General features: G+C 40.8%; 1 protein-coding gene across 1 annotated transcript; it reads right to left on the bottom strand.

The window, feature by feature from the left end:
- Nucleotides 1-7,857: 7,857 nt before the first annotated feature.
- LOC122059022 lies at nucleotides 7,858-8,277 on the bottom strand. The gene has a single exon (XM_042621728.1). The coding sequence runs from the start codon at nucleotides 8,275-8,277 to the stop codon at nucleotides 7,858-7,860; it is 420 nt and encodes a 139-aa protein (XP_042477662.1).
- Nucleotides 8,278-12,027: the final 3,750 nt, after the last annotated feature.

Raw genomic sequence — 12,027 nt, 5'->3', positions numbered from 1 at the left:
AGTAATTTATTAGTGACGAGCTGGCAATTCAGGAATCTAGGTTCCCAACAAGGTATCTTGGAGTAGAGATTTTTAAATGTAGAGTGACAAAAAAATCACCTTTTACCTCTGTTGGATAAAATTAAAAGTAGATTGTCTGGTTGGAAAGGGAAGCTCTTATTGATGGCTAGTCGAGTTGAGCTGGTTCGATTAGTGAATACACTAAATCGATACGTATATTAGGTGGGTGAGGGGAGATGAAAGAGAGGCACTCAGGAGATGGTGATGAGGATAATGGTGATCGCAAAGATATGGATCAAGGACCTTCTCCTCAAGGGCAGGAGGTGAATGCCCCTACTCGTTCTTATGCAAGGGTTGTAGGTCTCGCCTTATGGCCTACAATTGATTCACTTCCAGATCCAATTCAAGAAAAAAACATTACCAGGATCATCATACCACAGAATGATTATGAAGCAAAGAGACAGAATTTCAGGTTTGCTCTCATAGACCGTGTAAATTTTCGTCTTCTATCCTTGAATGATTTACGTCAAGAGGCAAGAGATAACTGGAAATTGAATCAAGGGGTTGTGATGCACCCTCTGGGAAAAGGCTATGTAATTTTTCAATTTCGATGTGAGGGCGATAAGGCGGCTATTTGGAGAAGAACCCCTTTGCATGTGCGTGGATAGCTAATTTCGTTCCTTCATGAAGCTCATGTGGGTTCGTTTTCTAGACCTTCCCTTAGAATACTAGCATGACAATGTCTTCTCTCTAAGGCGGTAGGGCGTCCGGTTGCTCTGGATTATCATACCAGACAAGGTATCTTGGGATGCTTTGCCCGAGTGTTGATTGAAGTTGATAGCGCAGAAGCTGCTACTCTTGTTGAGGAGGTTCAAGTAGAGAGATTCGAGCCAGGTACTACTAAGATTTTTGCTTTTGCCAACAAGTAATATATGAAGATAATTGTACAAAGTGTGGATTCTGTAAGTGGATGGGTCATCAAGTAAATAATTGTCGACTCAAAAAGGTTGAGGATGAAAAGCAGATAGCTTATGACAATGTAAGGATACCAAGTGCAGTATACGAAGAAGATGGAGTTGACTCGGGCAGGGGTAACTCGTTGGGTGGTTCCAGGTTTTCTTTGGAAAGAAATATTTCAAATCTGCCTCTTCCAAATCAGAATTTGAATAATAAAGGGTAGTTACCTATTGAAGAGGGAAACGGATCTACAGGACACTCACCAAATATTATCTCTCCTCAGTTACCAAACGTAGAAGGAGGTAAGATTCAAATTAATTTGAATTCGGATAATCCAAATCTTCCTATTTTGGAAAATGTGGGATTAGCGCAGGAGAGACTTGAGTTAGAGAAGGACTCTACTGATGATGTGGAGGGGTCTGATTTTGGTTCTGGGTCAAAATTAGAATCTGATTCAGACCAGGATTCTGGTTAAAAAGAAAGTGGATCGTATCAGGTTCGATCTTCCCCAATTTTTGAAATGGTGGAAGCTTCTCAGCAGGATGTCCCTTTGGCGGTGGTGTCTCAGGGCCCTGTGAGAAAGTCAGCACGCACAAAGGGAACGGGACTGACTCAGGGTACCAGTTGAGGTGGCTAGATGAGCAGGGGTGGTCGGACTTCTTCCTCTGGGCATGCTCCTAGTACTACTTCTGCTATTAGTAGAAGGGAGGTCGTTGTGATGGGAGTTCAGGTAGTGGATAGAGTTGTTTCAATGGGAGAGCAAGGTAAAACAGTGGGAGAAAAAAAAGGGAAGGAATAAAAAAGGAAGAGGTCAAACATCTATGTCTGACAAGGTCGTGGACTCAACGAGTTAATCATGCGTGTTCTTTTCTAGAATATTCGTGTTGTGAAGGAGGCTGGGAATAGGGCTTTACAATCTCTTCTAAGAGAGTCTTCCCTAGATTTTCTGTGTTTGGTTGAACCAATGGTTTAGGTGAGTAAATTCCCTATTTTATTTTTTAATAAATTGGGATATTCAATGGAGTTTGTCCATAATATTCATCAGGAAAGGTCGCCTAACCTGTGGATAATTTGAAAACATGGTCTAAGTCGCCCTACCATTTTCTTAATGTCGTAGCAGCAACTCTCTATTGAGGTCGACTAGCAAAGAAAAAAAATGCTTTTGTCTTTTATTCATGCTAGTTGCTTTAAAATAGTGTGAAGAGATTTATGGTCTGATTTGGTGGCTGTTTCAGTAGCTTCTCTCCCACTGCTTGTTGTTGGTAATTTTAATGCATCACTATTGTCTAATGAGAAAAAAGGTCTGGGGAAGTTTAATGTTGGGTCAACAGCAGAGTTCCAAGCAATGGTGGATTCTTGTATGCTCATTTCTACCCCTTCACAGGGTGAAAAGTATACTTGGTAAAATAATCGTAGAAGGGGTAATGTCATGGCTGTTTTAGATAGAAGCTTTCATAATGAGTTATTTCAGCTGAGGTATCTAATATTGAAGAAAATTATGCTTATGGTACTTTATGTTTGAAATATTATGTTCGAGGTTTCTTAATGGTCAGTCCTTTCTTACACCTGAAGATATTTCTTTCCCCATCTCAGCCCCACTCTCTATCCTCACCTTTGTCCTCTCCTGTCACTTTCACACCCACCTAGCCCTTCCCCCCGCCCCCCCCCACAAACACCTTCTGGCCAACCCCTCACCCCCACCCTCTTACCTGACCCTAATGAATGGGCAGAAATCGTATCCATGTTGATGATTATGTACACACTCCCATTAACCCTATAATGGTGTCGCGGCCACATTACCTTTGAGGAAACTGTCTACCTTTTTTAATATAAGGGCAAATTACTAGTATTCCCCTACACTTAGCCTATATTTACTAAAACTCCCCTAGGTTAAACTTTCTTTTTTATACTCCATTACTTTTAAACTTCTACCTCTTCTTCTCCCTTGCTCGTTTTAAATACCTAGACTACCCCTCCTTTTTTCTGTAACCTATTAATAAGAAATGGTTTGCACCAAATCAAATAACCAACAGCTTTTCCTTTTTTTTTTTTTTTTTAACATCGAAAAACAACCCACATCATCTTCCTCAACTAGAGTTCAGTGAATCTACACATACACTATCAATCCCACCACTTACAACCAGGTAGCCTTCTTTTCCATTTTGTCAATTTGTAATTCCTTTCTTCTTTTCTCCCCAAAACTAACGAACTCACCAACCCCATTCTGTTATTTGTATAAATGAAACTATTGAATTGTGCATGAGGTGTCCAAGTAATGTAGTTATTTATTTTATTTAAAATTTACTGTAATTACGAGTTATCTAAATTATAGGTGATGTGGAGTAGTTAGTGATGTACATTGGTAGTATAAGTTATAGCAAGTTAAAACTGCTTATAACTATTTGTAATCCTATTAAATGGTAGAAGATGGAATAGAAAAAGAGACTTGGAATGACAACTTGGTTTTTGGTTCCTACAGTTTCTCTTAGGAGAAGGCATGGCTTCCTCCATAAAGTTGGGACCTAGTAGCTTGGCCCATAAAGCTAGTTATCTTTTTTTTTTTATTATTTTATTTATCTATATTTCCTAGTTAATGTCCCTTCCCATTTTATTTTATCCACAGTTACAGTCTAACTTAGCCTTCTTCTATTCTATCCTGTATGGGTTCACTCAGTCTCTAAAGTCTAAGCTCATAAGGACTCCTACTTGACTAGACTTCTACACGTGTACAAACCTTATCCCAACACAAGTGTTAGTCCTACAGTCCAAGTCTATCACATGTTGTATAGAGTTGGACTATAACTCGCACATGTGATAATAGAGTCCTTGCACAACTTCTCTTCTATCAGATAGAGTTTCCATCCAAATGCGGATTCTTATCTCTATATATAGGACTCTTGTATTTCAGCTATATATCAATGACAATATAATCAAGTCTCACTTATCAACATAGTAACAGGTCGTTGCTCATCATCTCATCTCTCTCAAACTCACCTCTAAGAATTATGTGTATTGGCACACTCAGATTGTGCCTTACCTCACTGGCCAATGCCTCTTTGACTATGCTATTGGTGACCTACGTTGCCCTTAGGATCCAATCAAAGCCAAGTCATGGCATGAACAAGATGCCTCTATCATGAGTCTCCTCATTGCCTCTCTCTCTCTCTCTCTCTCTCTCTCTCTCTCTCTCTCTAATGAGACCTTATCACTAGCAGTTAGGTGGACCACAAGCAAGGAAATCTGGGATGCTCTTCATGCCACATTCAGCTCTCCTTCAACCACAAGGATTCCATCCCTCAATGTCTCTCTTCAAAATCTAGTTCACAAACCAGATGAAACTATCACACAGTTCTGACATTGGGCCTAGTCTCTATCAGATGAATTAGCTGCAGTTGGGAAACCTTTTCCCCAGGAAGACTTTTAACATTCATGACTATCAAGCCCCCTTTTTTTTTTTTCTTTTTTACTAACGATTAGAATTTTATTAAAATAAATTCAAGAAGAAAATACAAAGAAACCAAGAAAAAAGGACAAGCCCGAGACCCCTAGAGCCACTTGAAACCTTCACCTTCGGCATGGCCATCAGCAGAGGAGACAAGCATTACCCTAGAGGAAGCAGTATCTATGCTTGCTCATCGCATCATCCTCTAAATCAGTAGCAATATGATTCGATAAAGGTACCGAGCAAGTAGAAACTCCTGATTTAGATGCCTTCTTTGCCAGGTAATCCGCAACTGTGTTCACCTCTCTGAAACAGTGGGGGATCTTTCAAGTAATAGACTCTAGGAAAGGAAGGGCACAAATCCACTTTTGAAGGACAAACCAAGGTATTTGATTTTTTTGGATTGCCATCACAACAGTTGCCGAATCCGACTAGATCCAAAGACCTCTTGCATTCATATTTTGAGCGAGCATAATACCTTCCAAGACTGCTTCAAATTCAGCTTCATAAATCTTCTTTATAACTAGAAAAATACTGAAGGAATCATAGACCTACCCCTCGCTATCTCTGGTAATGCCCCTGCCCCTACTCTGCCTGGGTTACCCAGAGAGCTGCCGTTAACATTTCTTTTAATCCAATTTATCGGAGGCTTGCACCAATGCACTTCAAGAGGAGGCGCAACCTTTTGATTTTTTGTAAATTAAGCCCAAATTCCTCCAGCAAGACAAATCAGAAACTATTTTAATCTTAACCTTAGAGCGCCCTACACAGAGACAAATTTCCTGCCGAATGTATTCATATGAATATCTCGCATTCGTCGCAAGGTCCTCATACCATCTTCTGTTACGTTCCCACCATATATGGGCTACAATGATGGTGAATCCCATCAACCATGGATATTTCAAATTAATGGTTCTTGCTTCCTCTTCCACCACATCATCAGATTTGTCACTGAGCTATGAACTATCCATCGGACTCCAAAGTATCTTGTAAACTTTTCCCAAATGCCCACAGAGAACTAACAATTTAGGAAAATATGGTTAATACTTTCCTCCGCTTGGTTGCAGAGAGCGCATCTAAACGCTATTTGAGCTCCTTTCTTTCTAGCCATCTCGTCAGTGGGAAGCCTCTCATGGGCAAGGCGCCATCCTAGAGTGGAGTATCTGGGAGGAAGACCTTTGCACCAAATCAAAGAACTCCAACACACCTTTGGCGCTTTTCTTCTAGCAGTCTCCCAAGCAGAAGCTGTAGAGAAAGATCCCAACGTAGTCAGTTGCCATACACATAGGTCCTCCACCTGATAAATAGGAATTTTGACCTCTTTAACTGCCTTAAAAATAGTCTGGAGGAGCTCTGATTTAACTTCTGGAAGGGTTTATTCACCATTTCTTATAAAATCACCTACTTTGGCATCAGAATCAAGGTGAGAGATATCCACATCTTGAATCTCGTCCAAGATAGAATTAGGTCCCACCAATTATCTTTCCAGAATCTCGCTAGGCCCCCATTACCAATGATCCATCTTTCATTCAAATCCACAAACCTCCACATCTTCCTGATACCCAAGGCGATAGAGGATGGCCTACAACCCCTATTAAAAGCGCCATTCTTCTTGATGAATCTTGCCCTGAGAAATGAGCTAGTAGCATGGTTCCCATACTTGAGACGCCACACCATCTTACTGAGCATAGCCATATTTGAGTCGCAAAGCGTTCTAATCCCCAAGCCCCCTTCCTTCTTCAGCTTGCAAATAGAATCCCATCTAATCATGATTGCTTTTGAAGAGTCTACCTCCCCAGTCCAAATAAAGTTTCTCAGCCATCACTCTATTGTCTCAAGGAGAGAGGAAGGCCACCAATACACCTCAAAACTATGATTTGGAATGGTAGATTCGACAGATCTAATCAATTCCACCATTCCCACCATTGACAGAAGCTTTCCTTTCCACCTAGCTAATCGGCTTTTAACCCTATCCATCACAGGCAGCAATGCCTCCTTCACTCTACCCTTAAAAATATCCACACCAAGATAGCGAATAGGGAAGCCACAAATAGGAATTCCTAGGATCTCTAAAATAATCTATTTGCGATCACGAGCAATTCTTCCTAGAAAAAGATTACTCTTCTAAAGACTAATACATTGCCCAAAGAAATCTTGGTATTTTGTAAGAAAATCTTTCAAATTACGAACATACCTCATGGATGCATTCGAGAAGATGAAGATGTCGTCGGCATATAAAATATGGCTAGGAGTAGGAGCGCCTCTGGGACCCTGAATTGACTTTATCTTCTTGCTCTGGACCAGGGTCATCAAGCCTCTTGACAGAACCTCTTTTGTAATGATAAAAGCATGGGTCACCTTGTCTCATACCCCTCTCCACACCAAAAAATCCTTGTGGCCCTCCATTGACAAGGACAGAAATTTTTGTCGATGACGAAATTTGATGTAGCCGATTAATCCATATCTCAGAGAAGCCAAAACGATGCATCGCTTGGAAAAGAAAGGGCCAAGAGATGGTGTCATATGCTTTCTAAATATCAATTTTTAGACCTAGACCGCCCCCTCTTGTGGAAGAGAACATCAGATTTGCTAATTTCGAGCAACAGAGATATTGTCATGGATCATCTTCCCTTTTTGAAACGCACCCTGTTCTTCTAAAATAAGTCTAGGAAGGAGAGGTTCTAGCCGCAGAGCCATCACCTTGGATATTATTTTGTAGAAGAAGTTACCCATGCACAGAGGGTGGAATTTTTCAAGGGTCTCCGCTCCCTCCGTCTTGGGAATCAAGACTAAAAAATTATTGTTTACACCACAAGGCATGCAATTTTTACTGAAGAAAAATCTCACAGCATTGCAAACCTCTCTATCCACTATATTCCAGCATCTTCTGAAGAAGGCACTTGAGAAGCCATCAGGACCAAGTGAGCTATCCGGATCCAATTCCCACACTGTCGTCTTAATCTCAGCATCACCAGGGAGCAAATCAAGACAGAAAATATCATCCTGTTGAAGAATCTTCGGAATACAGTCCAAAAGCTCCATATGGTCTACTGTCTAAACAGATCTATAAAATTTTTCATAAAAATCCACAATATACTCACCCATCTGAGATTGCCCTTCCACATAGGAACCATCTTGCTTTCTTAAAGCTCTAATATTATTTCTATTTCTTCTCATTTTTACATATAAATGGAAGAAATTAGAATTTTTGTCGCCATATTTCATCCACCTGATTCTCGCCTTCTGAGCCCAGAGTCTCTCATGGTTATCCAAAGCCTTGACCAAACTCGTTTTAGCATATGCCTCTAGTGCAAACAATTGATCATCCATCCAATTATACTCAATTTGTTCCGGCACTTGAGCTAGATTTTGTTTCGCCTCCTCCAGAGCTCTTTCAAAATTAGGGAAGACAGACTTCATCTAGCATCTGAGAACCTCTTTTAGCCATTTAAGCTTGGCTATGAGAGACAAAATGGGTGATCCTGAAACCAGTCCGCCCAAGAATTTGCCACTATTTGCTCGAAGTCTGCATGATCCATCCAAATATGGTGGAAACGGAAAGGGCAATTGTGAGGCCGATGGCTGGCATTAGAGATCAATAGTAAAGGGGTATGATCAGATGCCATCCGCGGAAGGACTAGCTGGGAAACATCCTGAAAGCAAAAGATCCAATCTTCATTACAGAAGCTTCTATCCAAAACAGTGCAGACATTCCCCCTACGCCAATTATTGGACCACGTGAACTTCCTACCCAGCGAAGGCACTTGAGACATAAAGCAAGCATCCACCATGGCACCATACTCTACAGCCGAACCCAAGCTGAAGTTACCCGAGCCATGCTTCTCATGAGAGTAAAGAGTTGCATTAAAATCTCCCATTATCCCCCAGGGGGTGGGAGACTAAGGGGAATCATCCACTAGGTCCAACCAAAGAGATCTTCTATCCACTCTGAAACAACTCGCATGTACAAATGAAATCTGAATTTGCTACAGTCCCCCAGCGCATAGCTATTGTCACATGTTGCTCAGACTTGGATACAGTCATAGGACTGTTCATGTTTCTCTTCCATAAAATCCATAAGTTGGTTTCTTCCGTTTGATTAAGTCATTGAAGGCTTTTTTTCCAATCGCCTTCTTAACTCCTCTATTATTCCAAAAGAGAATATTCAAAAAATCATTTCTTTGAGGCAGCCTGATGGTCAGACATCAAGGACTACCCCATCTCTAAGACAAATTTCTCCTCCCTGCTCTTATATGCCTCCTCCCGGCAAATTGCACAGTCAATTTCTGTGATCTCTGGGTGTTGGATACCCACCCTTTCCCCCACTATCTATGTTTCAGATACCTCTGTCCATGGCCTCCTTTGCCTGCTCTAGCAACTCTGCGACCTCCATGGGAAACATTATAGGTCATCTGATTTTTCCTAGGCCAAAGTGTGTGATGTAACGGGGCTCTCTCTTCAGTGACTATCAAGCCCTTGCCTCCATCATGATGGAGCAAAATGAACTCATCTCTTACAATTAGATAGATGCATGGACTTCTTATAAGTGACGAGAATCTCATCAACTCTCGCTATCCTATTATTGATCTAGCCATTGATGCCTCAGGCAATCTCAACCACCAAGTTTGTGGTGCCCCAGCTCCCTCCAATGGTGGTCGCCAATCTCACTATCCTATTATTGATCCAGCCATTGATGCCTCAACCAATCTCAACCACCAAGGTTGTGGTGCCCCAGCTCCCTCTAATGGTGGTCACGGAAACAACTCCTCTCAGGGGTGTGGTTGTGGTCTTGCAAGCAGTTTTAACCTCTCCAATGCCTTTGCTCACAGCCCTTGTGCCATATGCCGTCGCACAAATCATCAAGCTAACACCTGCTATTATGGCCACCAGAATACGAGATCCTCTACCGGATCTCCACCACTACCTAACCCCTCTCCTAACCATCCCTTCAACAGCCCCAACCCATCACCCCAAGCCTATCATACTGACCATTACCCCACACCTCATGCCACTACCACCTCTCATATCCCCTCTCATCATTCATCCTACTGTGCAAAATCACTCACCACTTCATGGATTCGAGACATTGGCGTCACTCATCATGGTACCCCTAACCTAACCACCTTCTTCACTTATGATGTATACACAGGTAACAACCAACTTTATGTTGGTGGTGGTATGTGTCACACCCTACCTCCACTTACCTGAATTCTAGTGATAAGGACACAATCCATCCATCCACAATCCATCCAGGATGTCTGATGCAGTACTTTATGGTCATGAATCTGCGAAATGATTCTACAATCATTATATATGTATTAATAATCAATAATGAAACACAGCTGATGAATTCTATTGATATTTATCATATTTACACAAAAGAATGGTTTCCATAATATATCATAATTACAGTTATACCCTTAGGGCTATATCAGATATGTACATCAAAACAATAAAAAGGAAGATGAACATTATCATTCTCAATATGCTCTAAAAGCACAGTCATCACATACGCAATCAACCTCGTGCGTAACTAGCTCCTCGACCCAAAGATCGTCTCCTAGAGGGTTGGCTCCTCGGTGACAGACTCCAGATGGTTCCCTAGATCAACATTTAAAAAGGGTGATACAAATGGGGTGTGCTTCTATGAAGCCCAGTGAGGGTGGACACACAAGCAATCACAATAATAAATGAAATGAAACTAAGTATCAAAGCTCAACCACACCAATATGAATGCAATTAGATGGATGCAATGTCATGATCCAATTTATTATCAAATAAGCCTAATCAACAGTCCATAATGGGTATTAGTGCTACTACTACATGGCTACTTCGGTACCCTATAAGTCCCTATTAATAATCCACTATTACCACTGCATCAAATCACATATCGCATGCAGGGTATACCACTACCCCTGAACCAAACCTTCGGAGTAGGGTTTTGTCACGATGCTGACATCTCCACCACCTCAGTCACTGGAAATTCTCCCAACCTCAGACCATCGGCCCGTGGGCATAAAATGTTAATACCCAACCTTCTATCATGATACATGCCACATCACATCTTACAACTACCCCTGTTAGTTTGGGCATTTGAGAGTTTCCCAACTCATGACGCCATCATGAAATGGTGGGGGTGTAAGAAAACTTAAAATGCAAGGATTGTTCAAATAATAGTTTCAAACTTTAGGAATGTCAAGCAATTGGACCAGAGTACAGGGGGTGTCGAAGTAATTTTTCCTAAAAGAAATTCAAAAGATAACAATGAATAGGGGTGTTAATTTAAGGCCCAATCATTTAAAGTCCAAATAGGCCCAGGCTAATTAATAAACATGACGAGCTCAAGCCCAGCCCGATTATATTCAATCATTCCTGATGCATGGTCCATACCCGTCAGTTGCTAGACCAAGCCGACCAATTATGGGCCGAACCTAGCCTGACCATTAATCATTACATGAAATTCTCATTTTACCCCAATACCCATAAACTAAAGATAGGCAATGTTAAGACATGCTTTTAATAATAATTATAATAGGAAAAAAGATAGGTCATTAAACCTTACCTTCCCCCAAATGGTTGAGGTTAGAGGATTTGTCTTTTTTTTTTGGTAAGGAAGGTTAGAGGATTTGTCGTATAAACAGTAAATATGTTTTTAATCACTACTTGTTTACGGTTAAACAAGTATTAGCCCCATTAAAACCCAAGCACAATCAGCCGTGTATAAACTTTATCATGCCCACCCAATGTAAACTCAGTTAAATAAATTGACGTCACTGTGCTAGACTTCAAAATGGTCAAGCTAGATTAGGCCCGATCGGTTGACACCCTTATCAGTGATTACTAATTGGCCTAGCCTGATTAATAAAATTGACGGGCTCAAGCCCCGCCCAATTATAATCAATCATTCCTAATGCATAGTCCATACCAAACCAACCGATTATGGGCTCGACCTAGCTTGACCTTTAATCATTACATGAAATTCTTATTTTACCTCAATGCCCATAAACTTAAGATCGGTAATGTTAAGACATGCTTTTGTTATTATTAACAATAATAATAATAATAATAATAATAATTGAACCTTACCTTCCCCAAATGGTTGAGGTTAGAGGATTTGTCTCTTCTTCTTCTTTATCATGCCCACCCAATGTAAGTTCGGTTAAACAAATTGACGTCACTTTATAGGACTTCAAAATGATCAGGTCATATTAGGCCCGACTGATTGATACCCTTGTCAATGATTACTAATCAAAGAAAGGTAATCAGTATCATTGAAGACACATGGCATTGATGTCAAAACCTCTCCAGTGTGCATTCGACGATTGGGGTTTCATGCCCGGATGCTGTTAAGGAAGGTAAAGCCATGAGATTTGAACTCTAAGACCTTTTGCAACATTTCTATACATCAATTGTGCTAGGTAGATCTTGTTTATTGAAAACCTAAAAATTTTAGAAGGGAAAAAGATCGTGAGAGGTAGGAGTGCTATGACCACCATGCCCCTGCCTAGGATTGTGTATCCCTATGTGTGGGTGCAACGCAAGGGCCTCTCACAAATAGAAAACATTTGCCCATTTTAAAAATGATGGGAGAAAGAAATAATATAAATTTTCTTACATGTGATTGATCG

The sequence above is a fragment of the Macadamia integrifolia genome, chromosome 13 (assembly GCF_013358625.1).
Source record: "Macadamia integrifolia cultivar HAES 741 chromosome 13, SCU_Mint_v3, whole genome shotgun sequence".
Taxonomy (NCBI): Eukaryota; Viridiplantae; Streptophyta; class Magnoliopsida; order Proteales; family Proteaceae; genus Macadamia; species Macadamia integrifolia.
This window is presented reverse-complemented; position numbering and strand designations above follow the sequence as displayed.

Bases quoted from the DNA above. Each gene is read 5' to 3' on its own strand.
- LOC122059022 (XM_042621728.1), bottom strand. From the start codon at position 8,277: ATGGGAGATTTTAATGCAACTCTTTACTCTCATGAGAAGCATGGCTCG.